At 38.9% G+C, this 19,002-nt stretch overlaps 1 protein-coding gene across 6 annotated transcripts in view; it reads left to right on the plus strand.

The window, feature by feature from the left end:
* DPH6 (diphthamine biosynthesis 6) overlaps window positions 1–19,002 on the plus strand; it is a 376,392-nt gene that overhangs the window by 302,541 nt on the left and 54,849 nt on the right. For all 6 annotated transcript variants that reach the window (XM_048854094.2, XM_048854095.2, XM_048854096.2 and 3 more), the window contains one exon: window positions 3,017–3,422. In XM_048854094.2, coding sequence (XP_048710051.2) covers window positions 3,017–3,422 — 406 coding nt within the window. The remainder of the gene's footprint in view (window positions 1–3,016; window positions 3,423–19,002) is intronic.

Genomic DNA, 19,002 nt, shown 5'->3' on the forward strand with positions numbered 1-19,002 from the left:
CAGTGCAGAGCGCCAGTATTTCATCTTTTCAAACTGTTTTACAGCACTCAGAGCAGAATTATATTGACAAGGTTAGAATTCATCTCCTGGAGGAGAATACTGTGCTACTGTTAAGTGCTAATATAACATTTATGTGTTGGTACCTTAATAACAGCCCCAGCTTACCTAATGAAAGTACTGAAAGCAAACAGTACTCAGTGAGATTTTATTATGACTGAAGTGACTGCAATTTGAGACAAATTATCCCTATTTTTGGTCTCATATCAAAAACAGAGATGCTAAAGCAATTGCTATATGTTTGGTATGGAATTAGACTCCACTATCGTTAATCTAGAAGTAAGTGCATTTTTCATGTAAACAGCTCACGAGGGTCAAGCAGCAGAGACTTTTCTGTGGAAAAATGGTTGTCAATAACTTTGTGAGTGAATTTTGAAATAAAGTGCCTCTAACCTGTCATTATTCCTTCCTCTCGAAGTCGAGAGTGAGTGGATGAAAATTGAGCATGTGAATTGAAGGCAGGGTGAGTGTTATGGCCTTATCGACTTCAGGTAAAATGACTGTTTTAACTTGTTATTATTTTTCCATTCATAGGTCAGGCAATGTAGAGAATTACCGGTATAGACTGCAGTATAAGCAAATTGGTATATAAAAAAGTTATCATAAACACAAAGGAGAAGAAAGTGTAAGCCACTAATATCAAGAGTACTTAATGTCTGATCTCTTAAAAGAAATGAAAAAAAAACTGTTGACCAGAAAGAAAATCTGAAACTTGTTTAAATAAAAATTCATATGCTCAGAAGACAGGTAAAAGTAATTTATTATTCCTTCAACACAGTATTCCTTCAGGAAGATATATATAATAAAATAAGATTTACTTTCATAAACAGATTCGTTTTCATTTAACAGGTTTCATGAGTGAAATGTGTTAGGAACACATGCATACATAAAATGGTACTACTCATTTGGGCCCCAATTCAGGAGAGCAGTTAGGCACATGTGTGGAGAACTGGGAAATATCTGTATTATTTTTTATAAATCTGTTGTATGTCTTTGTGTGCTTGTTTATAACAGGCTGCTTGCTGTGGAGTTAGGTCAAAAGGGTTTGTTAAAGAAACCAAGCAAGAAAACTAGAACAAAGGCCTAGATAAGGAGCATCTCAACAAATTCTCCAACACAGCAGCTAGGTGCATAGCCCTGAAGAGGTGGCCCCTTGGCCCCACCCTGGTGACATAGATGTTTTGCCAAGGGTGAAAAGAGAGAAATCTAAGGGAACATGAAACTATTTCAGGACCCCGGACCTAGAAAAGGGAGCAAAGTTGAGTGAGTGGCCAGAGATTGCCCAGGGAATGTCATGAAAGCTGACAGGCTAGGAAGGGAATAACCAGAGAGAGCATGTTGTAAGCAGTACATCTGTTTCTCCCAGCCAGAGATAGGGGTTAGCAGGGCTGAGGAGCATTTACAAAAGCTGGCACAGAAAGATTTAGGTGTAAGAGCCATGTATATAGTAGATCTTTTGTTGTTTTTCTCCTTAGCTCTACATACTTTGTACCTTTGGGGAATGAATAAATAATGCTTTGTTTTGAAGATGCTACTTTTGAGTCACTTTAATCAACTCCCTCGTCACAGGTCCCTGGAATGGAAGGGTTTACAGGTGTCAAAAGCAGCTGGGCTTCTCATGTTAATGCAGTTGGGAAACAAGGGGACTGCTGTTGAGTGATTGGGCTGCATGGTTCAGAGTGAGGTGCAGGAAGCCAGGTTTGTCACCTAAGAAGTGCACTTCAGAGGGACTAAAAGGGGTCTGAGGCATATTCCACTCTGTAACTCTGACAATATATTTAACTTTAAGCACTTAAGCCCATGCTTAACTTTAAGATTGTTGAAGGCTAAAGTATGCTATTCTGAGTTTCTGTTTGGGTTTTAATATCTTAGAGCCTTATGTTGCTATCCTGAGGGAGCAGTGCTGTGAGAACAAAACGGATAGAAGTGCAGGGCAATACAAGCGGGGCAATCTCTGGATTACTAAGAATTCAGAACAGAATTCTCTGTAAAACCCTTAACTGTTAGATTTAAAAGGGTGCAGCTTCTCAAATTCCTCCCCTCATTCCCAGAGGAAACTTTAGTGAACATGCAGTGATCTGCAGCCCTCTGTTCCCTTCCCATAGTTGTTACCATGGTATAGTAAAATTTAGCTTGTAATTTTTGCGAGGCTTGTAGGGAAAGTAAGAAACTAAATATTATCCCACTTCTTGTTTGCCATTATTAAATACAGCTCACAGGCACAGCAGTTGGCTTGCCAAGTAATGGGCTTTGGTGTAAGAATAACCTCAGACCTGCAGGGCCAGTGCAGGCTGAACTTCGTCACTAGGGAGAGGCTCTCACCCTTTAGAAAGCTATGTTCAAGACATGCTGCTTCTCAGAGCAGCCTATGTCACTGGTAACTGAATTTGTTTCATGGAACATAAGTATTGTGCTCATCTATTTCCATGGCCTCAGCAGCACCATTAACATTTCTTACATTCAAAGAATATTGGAATGGACAAATGTCACATTACATGATCTGTCTGCTGTTCTTTGATTCCTGTCTATTGTATAAGAATGAGCATAAAGTTTGTTAACGTCACTACTACTCCTTTGAATGACAAAGACTTAATAGGAGGCTAAGGTTGGGAAGATGAGCAGGTATTAGCTGTTAAACTCATAATTGCTTAAGATGACTTTCTCAGTAAGAAAAGATTGCAGAACAAACCAAAGCATCCTTGATAACAACACTGAAGTATTCATATAAACACAATGTGAATATACCATAGTATACACACTGTATTTTTTTAATATATTTTTTAAAAAAAATTTTTAATAACGAAATATGAGTCATTCCTTTCACTTTAACATTTAACATGTTTACTATTTCTTTGTAGCTTTGCCAGTTTTATAAATTAAATTCTCATGGTGCACGTTCTCTATTTCTCGGGTATTTCCATTCCTTGCTAATGTCCAGGATATTTTGTTTAATTTTTAGGCAGAAGATCCAGAGATGTACAGTGATCTAGCTGCAGTCTGTGGAATGCTAACTGTGGTCGTGGTTCCCCACCTACCCAGAGATGCAGTCATTGAGTGGCATGTCATTGCAGTAGTGGATGATCCATCAGAAAGGAAAACTTCTGTGATGAAGATGATGTCAGAGGGCTGCCAAATTGTATGTGAAGCTGTGGAGTCCAGTTCTGCATCTAGTGCATCTATCTCAATATGCCTAAACTTGATTTCACCATCTGTTTCGTCAGTCGATTTAGATAGGACTCTTCATGATATGGTTGCTGTGTTTAGACAAGCTGTCGAGAAACTTTCAGAAGATTGCACTGCAATTCCCTTGTGTTTCAGAACTTTCTACAGGAAGGATAGTTTTGATGCTGAAACACTACAAGCAGGTAAGACTATTGTTGGGAGGAAGGGGAATATTTGTTTACCTATATCTAAAGTTTAGCTGGAAAAGCACCTGTGACGAGTAGGCATGATTAGGATATGAATGTTCCTTTTCTGATCACCAGCCATATTACCACTTAGCAAAAAAAAATTAGCCTGGCAAGAAATCTGGCAGCCCAAAGAGATGACAAAAACAAAAATGAGTCAGACTCTGGAAGAATGAATCTTCTGCCTCAAAGTCTTTGAACAGTTTACGTACCAAGCGTTTGTATTGCTGATCATGTACAGCATAGCTGGTAATTTCCAGATGCTAGAAGGCAAAAATTATTTAGAGCAGAAACAAGATTAAAATATAAAAACAATGAAAAAGTGTCAGTTTCTCAAAGGTAGAGAATAGTGGTGAGTGCATGGGTGTCTTTAAATGTGGGCTAAGTGTTTTGTCAATCAGTGGCTTTAAAATAGACCCGTCTGAAGGGATGAATGACAGTTGAGCAAACAAATTTAGTATATTGTTTGAATCTTTAATGTTTGTTGCAGAATTAGAACTCTCTAGAATTTCGATCCCCTTGCAAAGTAAAGAGAGCTCAAACCAGTAACAATATTATAATTATAATTTATCTCCTGTGTCATGATGTCTAGGGTCTGTGCTATATTCAGTTAGAGAAAACAATAAGGACGTGCAACTGCACAGAAACCTCTTTAATTTGACAGGCCTACAAAATGTTTAAAGACCTAATCCTGCTCTTATTGAAATCAACAAGAGCTTAGCCGATGACTTCAATAGAAGTACAATAGAACCTCAAAGATATGAACACCAGAGTTACAGACTGACTGGTCACTTGGACACCATGTGAAACTGGAAGTAACCAGACAGCAGCAGAGACAAAAAAAAAAAGCAAATACTGTACTGTGCCTATACTTAAAGGTAGGCACATCTGGGCTGCCTGTCCCTGTCCCCATCCCCACCCCCATGCATGAGGCAGCCACTTACAGCAAGATGCTACTGCTGCAGACCAAGACAGAGAGCCAGCAGAGCAGGAGTCCTGCGCTGCTTTCACCCCTCCCTCGCCGCTCACCCCCACCTCCATCGGGAGGGAGATGGGCTGCTTTTACCCCACACACCCCTGGCCTGGAGAAGACAGGATGTTCCCCCCACCCCAGGAACACACACACACACAGCTAAGAAGGGAGGGCAGGGGGGGATAAGCTTGCAAACTCATGCTGGCAGTGAGTAGGAAGTTCTGCTCCTGCTTAGACCTGACCTGGAGCATCAACTGCTGGATCTGGAGTCCGAACTGTGCTTTGTTCAGAGTTACTGACAACCTTCATTCCCAAGGTGTCTGTAACTCTGAGGTTCTACTGTAGGATCAGGCCCTTAGTCTATATTCATCTCTTGTGCACATGCACACACACACACACAAAAAGATATTTGTAAAACCACAAATGATCCATATTAATTAGCTGACATAAAAGCTAGCCCTCAAAGATCCTACTTTTTTTTGTTTTTTACTTAACCTGCAGCAGTTTTTGAAGGAAATTCAACTTGACATTGTTTAATAGATTTAAAATGCAAGAATAGAAAGCGATAAAAAATGTGGCATGGAATAAGCGTGCTTAATCCAAGAAGCAAGAAATGAACATATAGCCTGACAGAATGTTGTTGTTCTACTATGCCTTGTTTGAGAGCTAAGAAGAAGCCTGATTAAAACATGTTCCTAGCATGTGATTTACATTATCCTTTCGCCTGCTTCCTCCCTGATGTTTCACAGGGCATATAATAATGACTTTGGAATAACATACATTTGCCTTATTTAAGTCTAGAATTGAGCAAAATGTATAAATAGGTGGGATGGAGGGAAATTTGACTGTTTGGTATTTTATGTTATACTAATGGCATGGGTATAGAATGAGTCATCATGGTTTTTATTTATTCATTCATCCTTGGTTCCTTTTAAATCTCTGTAAGGCCCTAATGACCGTTGTCATTATCATCATTCGTAAGAAATGAATTCTTGTGAAAACGTAGTAGGCATTACATTTATAGCCAGCACTAAATTACCAGTAAAGAATTTAAAAGGAAACTTCACCCGTGTTGCTTTAACACTTTTGTTCAAAAAGTTTATATGGAGAGAAGACGCACTGTACAATGTATCTGAAAATAAAGTTTCCAGTTAAAGTGACTACTGATGAGGCTACTCTTCCTGTTAGCTACCACTCTGACAGTGTACTGTAGACCCCAGATATGAGAATTTTTAAATCCGTTTCCTTTCTGCTGTAAGGAAGGATCAAAATCAGAAAAAAACATCTTTTAATACAGCATTAAGGCACAACAAGAGGCATGGTTAAATGGGTGCATTGTGAGGAATAAGACCTCCGGTGGAGTTGCTTCAACCTCTCAAGGGATGCAGTATACTAATGGACCACTGAAATGCCCCCCGGAGTCTCTTCATGCTATTATTATATAGCTCATGAAATATAAATTAATATAAATTTTATATATTCCGACTGTCAGTTTTGAACAATATTTACAGTTTTTTTACCTGTATAATTCTGCATATAGAAAGGGTGAAACATGTAGGAAGAAAGAATATGAAACCCTTTTCTTTCTGACTGTTTTCAAACCTTTTTTATTGTTTTCCCAACCTTTTTATTAATAGACTCCAGAATATTTTTTAGATTCTATAATTCATTGACAATTTAAAGTATTAGTTTTTGAGATTGTGTTGTTAAATTAATTGTCAAATTAGTTAAAGTCGTGTTGTTGATAGACATACACTAATAAATAGGTTTTTACATAGACGTTCTTAGCTTGACTGGTTATTAGGTTCTAGGAACTTTCCACTTATACTTTATTATGGTCATACTTTGCTTTGGTGTCACTAGAGTAACAGTAATGTGCTCTACAGGAAACACTTTTATTCTGTAGTCCAAAGAGGAGTTCAACTTTTGCCTTTTATGCTGCTACATTTGGTGAAACTTAACTATAGGCTTTTTATAATTAGTAAAGCTAGCTTTTGTTGCTGACTCTGTGTTGTTGACTTTTTAATTTAAATGCTAGTCCACCACTTGAGTTTAAAACACATAAGAGATTCAACTAGTGCGTTGCTAACTTACTATAGAAACACATTGCCTTTTACCTTTTTTGACTAAAAAATAGAACCTTCTTCTTTAAGTAAGTATGTGTCAGTGTGCATCCCATTGTAAGTGTGCATGAGCCTCAGTGCTCACAAGACTGGAAACTTTCGAATAGTCGGGTCTGTTGGGTTCACACATTCACCTTGTGCCTCTTCATGCCCCCATGTGAGGGTATAAAGGGCAGAGCAGCATGATGTTTCCTTGCAATTCGAAGACTGTGGCAGCGAGATGGAACCTGGTGAGTATCCAGCACATTAGTTCTTAGCTTTGGCTAAACCGTCTGATTTTCTCCAGAACTCCTTTCATTACCTTTATGTTCAACCTCAGTCATCCAATTGACCCATTTTAACTGAGTATCAATGACTACACCCCCCATGTTGATGCCCCCTCCTCCTTAATGCGGCAGACTTGAAACCTGCAGGTTTAAAGCCCTGTCCATCCTGCAATGGACTAATCCCCTTCAAAGGGGGATTAGTTTGGGGGAATCACACATACCTAGCAGATGCTCAGCATGCCTGTCATTTTCTTTTAGAATGCGTAAGTTGAGAGAGACAGGGCTGAAACTCCATCTTCTAGAACAATCTGTGAAGATCTCATCAGAGCCTGAGGAAACAATTCCAGGATCCTGTTAGTAGACAAGCCATCATCATCTAGCACCCCATTCAGTAAATACACTACATCTGAGACCAGTGCAGAAAAGATGGCGCTGAGAAAAGAACTGGCACCGTCACTGGCATCTACACCATCGGTGTCAAAACAGACATCTCTGACATCAAAGGGTGCACTGACAGATGTTACTTCAAGCATCGAGGCAGAGACTTCAGACAGAGCTCAGTAGCCTCCCATAAGGAGAGACAACACAAAGCCTTGGAGAGAAATCCACCAGCCCCACAAAGCATCAAGGGCTGTGGAGAAGGAACCACCGATGGTGCTCAAAACCCTGTTAGCACCAACCCTGGCTGTGGGACTGCCTCCCACAGCATTGAGACCAACCATGGAAGACAAGCTTAGGAGAGAATAGGAACATCACTTGTGCTAAAGTGACTGCCGGTACCGGTACAGGCTCCAGTATCGACAGAACCATTCACATTAGTGCTACCCCTAAAAGAGGTCTACTGCTCTTCACCATCAGTGGGCTATAAGTTCTCCCCATTGTCAAGCACAAAACTTCTCCTTTCAGAGAGGTTTGCCAGATTCCCCTACTGGTATAAGCCACCACCAGCATGTAAAGACAGGCACTGAACTGGGTATTAAATTATCTGATGAGTTCACTTGGCAGCAGCATTGGCATGTCACACACCAGTACCATTGTGCTTCGTCTTCTCACAGCCAACATTATCAAAATTCCCCAGAGTCTTCCTTCATACTTGCCTTCTGGTTCAGCTCCCTCATGGGAATTCAGTTTTGTCCTCCCTGGAGCCTCTCTTTGAATGACTGTCACCATGTCTATGCACCTCCTTACCATCACAAACTGTCCTTTCTAGTCACCATCACTTCAGCTCTAAGAGTCAGTGAACTCCAGGCTCTCATGGCTGGAGTGCCTTACACAGCTTTTCATATGAACAACATGGTGCCTGAGACTGCACCCCAGTTCAGCCCTAAGGAGTTTTCAGAGTTTCACCTAAATCAATCCATTACCTTGCCAGTCTTCTTCCTGAAGATGCGTTTGATGCCAGGAAGGAAGAAACTGCACACCCTGGATGTATGCAAAGCTTTACTGTGTTGCCTTAATGAGCTATTTCAGCTGTCTCCCTGACGCTTTGTGGCCATTTCTGGCCTGTCAAAGGGCCAAACCATCTTGTCCCAGAAAATGTCCAGGTGGACCATGGAGTGCATTTCCACTGTTATCAGCTGGCTGGCAAACCTCTCTCTTCAAACGTTAAGGCACACTGCACCAGAGCACAGGCTGCATCTGTCATCTGTTTCAGAAATATTCTGATCTCTGAGATTTGGAAGGTTGCAACATGGACTGACACAGTTGTGAAACACTATGCCCTTGACAGGTGCTGGAGCAGACGCCAAGTTTCGGAGAGCAGTTCTTCATTCCGTGTTTGACTGATTCAGCTGATGATCCTCACTCCCACAATCCTGAGAGTATATTACTTGCCATTTACCTACATTGGGATCCACATTGACACACGCTTGAAAAACAATGAACTGCTGTTCTTCAAGGTGTTGTATTCAGTGTGGATCCCATGACCCACCTGCCATCCCTGCTTTTCAGAGTCCTTATTTACCACAGGCTTCAAACTGAAAGGGAACTGAGAGAGAGTTGTGGTGGGTCCTCTTTTTATGACCTCATATGGGAGGTCATATTCTAACTAAATTCTAACATACTCTATTCTAACTAAACATTGCTGTGTTTCTAGATATTGATGGGCTTCCATTGATCACTTTTGGGATAAGAGGGAACACTCCACAGGAGACAAATGTAATAACCATACTCTATTGTTCCATTCCTGAGGTTAATTCAGTAGCTGGTATCAGCAGACTTTCTGGTGAGCTCAGAAGCCCAATGCATTGTCCATTCTACAAGGAGATCAGTGTGGACATGAAGGGAAAGAAAGATGCTTTACTTAAGTAGAACTTGAAGACCTTGAGGCAAGGAAAGGAACACCACCAAAGATCTGCTCAAATGAGATGCTGATTAGAAGAGTGCTTTTTGGCGCAACGAATTTCAATGTTCATTTGAACCAGTCCACGCAAATTAGAGCAGCCTGTTGGCAGCTGACAAAGTAAGATGGGAACTGAGAATATGTGCACTCTGTGTTGTAACAGATTACTGGAAAGTATTATTGCCAGTGTTATTGATGTCAGAAGCAGCTAAAGGTTTGTGATGCAAATTTGAGAAAGATAGCATTCTGTCAGCCTAAGACCAAATGTAAAGTTTTATTAAACAAAGTCTACTGCTGATGGTGAACTTCTCAGAGTCAATCCCTCATAACATATGAGAGCATTATAGGCACCGTGCTGAGACCATAGGACGTGTTAGAAGTAGGAGGATTAGATTAAGCTGACATATATACTTAGTAAGATGCTGTTAAGCCTTTAAAAGTCTTTAACATAAATTTGACCATTTCTTTCTTATGCTCATTTACATAAACATTAATATAAACATGTCAGGATGATTTGCCATACCATCCAGTAGACTAGCTTATACCTCAGTATAGGAGTGATGAATGACCATAATTCATACCATTAGCATTTCACAAACCTTGTTCACGCACACTACGCAAAAATACTTTTGAATCTTTAATAGGGAGGGCCTAAGTTCTTGCATTTGCTAAAACATCATGTTATATGATTCTGATTTTTTAATAATATAGAAAAAAACAGGGACACAGTAAGGCAAAAGAGGATATAAATCAAAATGTAGTTTGGTAACAATATAATAATAAATATGTGTTCAATTTTAAAGTATGATTCTACTCTGAAAAATAACTCTTTGGAATAAAAGGATTTGTGGACTTCCGTGTTTACTAAACCTCAGTGATTCCCATATCAAACTTGCAGTATGCAAGAAAAAGATGTTTCCAACAGCCAATTCTGCTATTTCACCCTGGAATCTGAAAGCCCAGCTGTAGTCTTCGTGACTTGTGCATCATTTCCAGTGACAAAAATTCTGCAAGATGTATTCTGTCATCGGTTATACATGTGTACTGCCATTTTCTTCAATAAGGTTTGAGACCCATATCCCAGAACATAAATTGTACCTGCAGGTGGAACTTAGTTAACAGTTTTGTTGATGATTTTGGGTGAGTCATAATACAATACAGGACACTCTCCTATAACTGTTGGTCTTGCAGTGCTGACAGCAGTAAAGATTAATCCAACCTTTTTTTTTTTATCTTAAGTAAGTTGGTCACTGAATACATGCAGGAGCAGATCTGTTAAGTAACAAGATGTCATTATTGCCTACTCACTTTTCAAAGTAGTACTACACTTTAACCTGAGACTATATGTAATTTTGTCTACACTTTTCATAATGGTGTATGTGTGCCCTCATAACATATATTGTCCTTTGGGAATAGTACAGAAGGAATAAGGGGGCAAGGTTGATCACCAGAAATCCACTCTGGCAGCAGTTTGCTTTTTTTCTATTTGTATCTCGTATGTATTTGACTGGGCATTGTGTGTTAGAAGAGAATTAAGAAAAACAACCATGTCGTTATTGGGATATTGAAGTCATAACAAGTACTGTGACCTGACAGCTAGTACTTTGGCAAGTCATCTATTCTGAAGCACTTTACAAGAGATCAAAATAATCCCAACCCCACTTTTTCGCCCAGGTTTTTGAAGACATACTCATGGAAAATTCAGTTTGGATACTGCCTACTGGAGCTAGCAAATAATGTGTTACGTTGCCATGTTCATTTCTAACCTGACATGATAATGATCTACAAGAAATAAATACAATGTATTGCTTCTAAACTGGTGGTTTTCCATCAGATTAGGTGCAGAGCATTGAGGTTATTCAGATGCTATAGCATCTGAGCAAATTTTCCATACGACAGCTAAGAGGACACAATAAGTTTCCAATATTTGATGGATGATGCATTCTTTAGGGAATCATAGTGGATAAAACTAAGAGTTATGAGAGGAAGTTGAGCAAAGTTACAAGGAAAGATTTTCTTTAGGGCATGTCTAGACAGGGACGCTTTGTGAATTAAGCTAAAGCATCCTAAGACCACTTTACTTCTGAGTGAGTCATTGAGTGTTAAATAATGCATGTTAAATTTACATCTTCAGTTAATTCAGCTTAACTTTTCTGAGTATCCCCATTTAGACATGCCCTCTGAGAAATAGTTTCTGGAAGGAACTGGGGGAATCTCCACCACTTATAGCCCCAGCCTACAAACACAAACATGCTTTACTTTTCTCAAAACATCTAGAAAGAGGAAAAATAAATACATAATTTTGAACATCTTAGATATAAAAACTTGATCAAGAAAATATTGTGCAATTTTTGTCCATACAGGACCTGTATTACACACACCAGATTAAGGGGAAATAAGAGTGTAACAGTTACAGTGGCAGAGAAAACAGGTAATTTTTGGGGGGAGATTTAAGTATTGTCACTTTACTAGATATTCTGAAAATTTTTGATATCTGAAAGGGAAGGTGAAAACTTGTCAGAGTATAAAAATAAACACATCATCGCCTTTAGATATAAAAGAAATACTCAATATGTGGACATTTATATGTTGCTGAAAATATTGAAGGTTACATGCTTTCTATGTATTAAAAAATTATCTTAGTTTAAGACTCCCATGAGCATCTGTTTTGTTCTTTTTTGTTGATATTTGTATAGGGCCTGTAGATGCTGCTGGAAATCAAGATAGGGATCCTATTATGTTAGGTTCCATACAAAACAAATATTTATATTAAAAATGTGCTCCCTGCCATGAAGAGTTTATAGCTAATACACAAGACAGGCAAAAGCTGAGGGGAAAAAATACAGCATACAAGCAGGATAAACACAGTGATGCTTAACAAATGGCACGTTGCTTCCACATTTTTTTAAAGTTTATTTTTCTATATTTCTCCTTGTAATTTTTTTAAATATGTGGAGCTAGGATAGTCTGAAGGAGAAAGGGGACATTATAGAGAAGATGAGAAGAGGAAAATAAGAGGATGATAGGAGCACAGAGAGTCAACAGAGTGAGGCTGCCCGGTCAGGGACTGTTAGGTAAAGGGACAAGAAAAGGTCAGAACAAACCTAATACTGAGTCTAAACTGAAAAATGACAGGTTTCAGAGTAACAGCCGTGTTAGTCTGTTTCCGCAAAAAGAACACACAAGTACTCCTGTTCTTTAAACTGAAAAAGTCAGTCTGAGGAAATCAATCTCCAGAGATTATGTACTCTGTGTCTGCTCCAGCTGCTTCTGCTAAGATGGTCTCTCTTCGCTATTAGGCTGACTCCATATTGGGAGCTCCTGCTTTTACTTTCCATAAGTCTATTATGTCTTAACTGCAGAGTTAACTTGGGTTCTTATTCAAGTGTTTCCCCTAACCTCCCTCCACACACAAACCTCTGATATGAGTTTAGTGGTGCTTTCCACTGAAGCTAGCTGGCTCATGTGGGACTATAAAGTAGAGCTGGGATGCTGCTTTCAGTCAGGCTGGTAACCAGCTAACTTTGCAGAATTACAAGCATGAGGAGTATGTCTTCTAAAACAGGGGTTCTCAAACCCTCAGCGGGTCACAAGGTTATTACACTGGGGCCATGAGCTGTCAGCCTCCACCCCCAAACCCTGCTTTGCTGCCAGCATTTATAACAGTGTTAAATATAAAAAATACTGCTGTCGATTAATCGCAATTAATCACACTGTTAAACAATAGAATACCAATTGAAATGTATTAAATATTTTGGATGATTTTCTGCATTTTAAAATATATTGATTTCTGTTACAACACAGAATACAAAGTGTACAGTGCTCACTTTGTATTATAAGTTTTATTACAAATATTTGCACTGTAAAATGATATACAAAAGAAATAGTATTTTTCAGTTGACCTCATACAAGTACGATAGTGCAATCTCTTATTGTGAAAGTGCAACTTAAAAATGTAGATTTTTTTTTTGTTACATAGCTGGATTCAAAAACAAAATAATGTAAAACTTTAAAGCCTAAAAATCCATTCAGTCCTACTTCTTGTTCAGCCAATCGCTAAGACAAATAAGTTTGTTTACATTTATGGGAGATAATGCTGCCTGCTTCTTATGTATAATGTCACCTGAAAGTGAGAATAGGCGTTCACATGGCACTTTTGTAGCTGGCGTTGCAAACTTCGTCCCTCTCAGATTTCGGAAGGCACTTCAGATTCTTAAACCTTGGGTCAAGTGCTATACCTATTTTTAGAAATCTCACATTGGTATATATTTGCGTTTTGTCAAATCTGCTGTGAAAGTTCTTAAAACGAACATGTGCTGGGTCATCATCTGAGACTGCTATAACGTGCAATATATGGCAAAATGTGGGTAAAACAGAACAGGAGACATACAATTCTCCCCCAAGGAGTTCAGTCACAAATTTAATTGACGCATTATTTTTTTAATGAGCATCATCAGCATGGATGCATGTCCTCTGGAATGGTGGTTGAAGTATGAAGTACTTAGCACATCTGGCATGTAAATATCTTGTGACGCCAGCTACAACAGTGCCATCAGAATGCCTGTTCTCACTTTCAGGTGACATTGTAAACAAGAAGTGGGCAGCATTATCTCCTGCAAATTGTAACCACACTTGTTTGTCTAGCAATTGGCTGAAGTAGGACTGAGTGGACTTGTAGGCTCTAAAGTTTTACATTGTTTTATTTTTGAATGCAGTTATTTTTTGTACATAATTCTACATTTGTAAGTTCAACTTTCATGATAAAGAGATTGCACTACAGTACTTGTATTAGGTGAATTGAAAAATACTATTTCTTTTGGGTTTTTTACAGTGCAAATATTTGTAAAAAAATAAATATAGGGTAAGCACTGTACACTTTGTATTCTATGTTGCAATTGAAATCAATATATTTGAAAATGTAGAAAACACCCAAAAATATTTAAATAAATGGTATTCTATTATTAACGGTGTGATTAATTGTGATTAATTTTTTAATCGCTTGACAGCCCTAATACAAAGTGTTTTTAATTTATAAGGGGGCAGGGGAGGTCACACTCAGAAGCTTACTGTGTGAAAGGGGTCACCAATACAAAAGTTTGAGAACCGCTGTTCTAAAAGCTAATGTGACAATAATGTTGTTCGATGTTCAAAACAAAGTACACGGGATGCTACTCTGCCAAGAATCTAAGTAACATATATGTGTATTATTTGTTCATTCACAACTAACCCTCCGTACCATAACAGAAAACACACATGCAAATACACAGAGGGTTGTTGGCCCACCCACAGATAGAATCATAGAATATCAGGGTCGGAAGGGACCTCAGGAGGTCATCTAGTCCAACCCCCTGCTCAAAGCAGGACCAATCCCCAATTAAATCATCCCAGCCAGGGCATTGTCCAGATAACATATTCAAATAGGTAACATAGGGAAAAAAATAAAAGGAAGGAAGCTTTAGAAGTGACTCAAGGGGTGCAACAGCTCTAGTGACAGCTACAAGAAGTGCATGGAGGACAAACTAGGTGCTTTAACTCTCCCCAAGCATCCTCCAGTATGATGGGCAGGGGCAAAAGATCCAGCAGCACTAGAAGCAGCAGTGACTGGGAAGATAAAGAGGGACATTTATCCCCCACCAGTCTTCTCCAACATGGTCAAAAGGGCCCAGATGCTCAGTAGATGCAGTGGCAGTAGCCAGGAGTGATTCTTTTATACTCTACCCATTCCCCTGGTCTCAGGCCTCAGCACAGGCAATTAAAGCCAAAAAAACCATTTCCTAGATTAGCATTTCAGAGTAACAGCCGTGTTAGTCTGTATTCGCAAAAAGAAAAGGAGTACTTGTGGCACCTTAGAGACTAACCAATTTATTTGAGCATGAGCTTTCGTGAGCTACAGCTCACTTCATCGGATGCATACAGTGGAAACTGCAGCAGACTTTATATACACACAGAGAATATGAAACAATACCTCCTCCCACCCCACTGTCCTGCTGGTAATAGCTTATCTAAAGTGATCATCAGGTTGGGCCATTTCCAGCACAAATCCAGGTTTTCTCACCCTCCACCCCCCCCCCCCCCAAATTCACTCTCCTGCTGGTGATAGCCCATCCAAAGTGACAACTCTTTACACAATGTGCATGATAATCAAGTCGGGCCATTTCCTGCACAAATCCAGGTTCTCTCACCCCCTCACCCCCCTCCCAAAAAACACACACACAAACTCACTATCCTGCTGGTAATAGCTCATCCAAAGTGACCACTCTCCCTACAATGTGCATGATAATCAAGGTGGGCCATTTCCAGCACAAATCCAGGTTTTCTCACACACACACCCCCCACCCCCATACACACACAAACTCACTCTCCTGCTGGTAATAGCTCATCCAAACTGACCACTCTCCAAGTTTAAATCCAAGTTAAACCAGATGGGCTATCACCAGCAAGAGAGTGAATTTGTGGGGGGGGGGGGGGGTGGAGGGTGAGAAAACCTGGATTTGTGCTGGAAATGGCCCAACTTGATGATCATTTTAGATAAGCTATTACCAGCAGGACAGTGGGGTGGGAGGAGGTATTGTTTCATATTCTCTGTGTGTATATAAAGTCTGCTGCAGTTTCCACTGTATGCATCCGATGAAGTGAGCTGTAGCTCACGAAAGCTCATGCTCAAATAAATTGGTTAGTCTCTAAGGTGCCACAAGTACTCCTTTTCTTTTTTCTTGATTAGCATTGAGATCTTAATCAGTTTCAGTCAGAAGAGGAGCCATTAAGGGTTACTAGAAGAAGGGAGAGTGGGGTTTGAAAATATTGTTTGCTCCTACATAGCACCTCCATCAGACTCTGTTAAAGTGCTTTACAAATATTAATGAATTAAACCTTACAGCATCCCTGTCAGGTAGAAAAATCTTATTACTTTCATTACACAGATGGAGAAAGTGAGACACAGAATTTGTGACTTAACTAAGATCATGAAGGCTATGGGAGAGCCAGGATTAGAACTCACAGATTCAGTTGTACATGTATAATTCTCTCTGAATGGACATAACACCTACTGAAGTTAGTAAGATTTATTCATGCACAACGGATAGCATGATCAAAGCTCATCTCCTGATACCCTCCCATACCTCTGCCTCAGTCATAAGAATCATAAAAATCAGAGTTGGAAAAGTCCTACAGATATTTGATGTTCCAGTCCAGCTCCTATCCAATGCAGAATTGTTCCCTATAGCATATTTTCTATTTATTAATGTCCAGGCTAGTTTTCACAGTCCTGAACAATAGGGCTCTTCATCTTCCCTTAGGAAACTATACCACAGTTTAATATATCTCACCGTTAGGACATTTTTTTCTGAAATTAAGATATTAAGCCTAATTTCTTATTTTATTAATTTCATCCCATTACTCTTAACTATAACTCTGCATGTCACCCAAATATTCTATATCTTTGCTGTTTACACGCTTCAAATAATGATAAACTGTTATCAAGCTATTCACCTCCACCCCAACACACATATGTTATATTAAAACTATACGTATTTGATTTGTTTCATCTTTCCTTGGCCACCATTTTTGGTGTTGTTCTCTGGACTCATTCCAGTATGTCAGTATCTTTTGGTAATGAGTTGTTCATTACTGTTGTGCATTTCTGGATGCAATATTTGCTATATTTTATATTAATGAAGTATAAGGGACAGTTTATAATGGCTACGAAACCAGTGTTAGAAATGTGGCTGGTTTGTAACTGATTAGCTTTACCATCACCAGCAGATGATGCAGAAATGGGAAAATATGTGGTGGTGTGATTAAAGTATATAATTTGGTCAGACAAAAATATTGTAAATGTGTCGTAATGCAGTCTGAAATAGACTGTGAAAACTGAGCTTGGTTTTCTACCAAACCCTATTAATTTAGGTTAAATGGAAAATCTGGGAAACGGTTGCCAAACCTGAGGAAGAGGAAAATTCATTTTTAATTCCTTAAGCTTCCTGTTAAGAAAACAAAGAATTTGCCAAGTACTAGTTGAGGCATCAGTTCTCTGCTGCTGTTCCAATAAATAAATAAATTAAATAGATAAATAAATAACTGGCTAAAGTAGTACCAGTACTTGGGGAAATGAATCATGTTATAATTTATATGTAATCAATTAGGAAACATTGACTTAATCACTGTGGTGTTTTGAAATGATGTTTTAAAAAGGTGAAAGTAGCTAAATTTGGTCTTGGGCCACAGAAAGTGGCTTAGGAATCTTGTTATTACTGCCCAAAAAGTGTCCAATCAAGAAACTTCAGATATTAAATTAACTGGTTGTTAATGCTGGCAGTTGAAATTTTTTACACCTGTTTTTAAGGTCATACTCTTATTTCATCTACCAAAAGTCATTTTGTAACATATTTTTAGCAAAGCTTATCACATCGAGTTATGGGGGAAAGGATTGTTCAAATTCATTTTTGTTTGCTACCCTGAATTTTGTAAAATTCTTTTAAAATTAGTGTTACCAGTTGGCTGAATTCTTGTATGAACATATTTTTGCCTATGAAGCAGTTGTTTAAATGTATTAGTTCTTTCTTTAGAGCATAGGCCCTCTGTTCTATCATATTGCAAGTTTTATGTTCCAACTGTGCAGCTGCCAGAAAGAGAGATCTCCAACTGCCTTATGCTGCTCAGGGCCAAAGCCAGACTTCAGAGCCAGAAGCTGTGGTGAGAACATCTAGTTGTGAAGAGTAGACCAGCATGTGTCACTTGAAGGTGATGATATTGCAAAGTCTCATACCACAAAAGTATTGGCCTAAACTTTAGATGGAAATAAAATCTTTAATAGGCTTGCCCAGTGATTAGTTTCAGACAACACCTTTTATTCTTGATCCAGCATATTGACAAGTTATTGATGAAGACATTTTGAAACTACTGTGTAACTCTCCATGTTGTTTTTAAGATCTCTGTTAATGAAATCAGAGATACATGTATAATCTACTTCATTCCTCCATAGTGTTTTCACAGCTGTGTGTCAGGTTTTGTAGTCTGTTTCCAAGCAATTCACAGAATTCACTTTTGTGAATAAAGTGTACTTTTTAGTTCCCCAGTTCATTTAGACTATTATCTTTATGTAATTGGATCCATGTCAGTAAGGCACCTGCAGATATACACAATTTTCATAGAAATATAGATTATAGCCATTGATTATAATGTTGAATTTCTAGGTTTGCTACGGTAGGAAACTGGTTTTGGAACAGCGTTAGGATGTTTTCTCCTCAGGCAATTGAATGCTATATTTTTCAAGGAGGCCAGTCGTTTTCTGTGGTGACCTTGGCAATGCTTGATGCTATTTGACCTTATATCTCAGCAGTAATGTGGACCCCTTAGAAGTAACTGGCTAGTGAGTGAAAAGCTTCAGTGAGGGTGCTCAAAATGATGGAATAAAAATCTTCTTCTGTATACAGTAGATTGTAAGAAAATTAGTTTTATATTAGCCAGAAAAGAATCTGGGTAAGTCAGTGTCCTTTAGAAAAATAGTAACTTTGGTGCATGAAAGTTACACAGATACATATATATATATCAGTGCATGCATTAACTGCAGGTGGCTTTGTATCATGCCAAAATGAGGGCTGAGAAGCTTTCTTTCAGTGTGGTATTAACACAGCACCAGTATATAAACATCATAAAACAATGACTTCAGGCAGGAAAAATTAGCAAAATTGTGTGGCATATAGGTCTCCACTATAGGATAGTCTCCATCCATCTAGAAATCACAGTGCCTCTTTCCTAACATGCTCAATGCCCTTGTGAATTACTTACTGGGTGGGGCAAAACATTCATTAAATCCTTCCCTGAGACTAGTTCACCA

The sequence above is a fragment of the Caretta caretta genome, chromosome 6 (genome assembly GCF_965140235.1).
Source record: "Caretta caretta isolate rCarCar2 chromosome 6, rCarCar1.hap1, whole genome shotgun sequence".
Classification (NCBI taxonomy): domain Eukaryota; kingdom Metazoa; phylum Chordata; order Testudines; family Cheloniidae; genus Caretta; species Caretta caretta.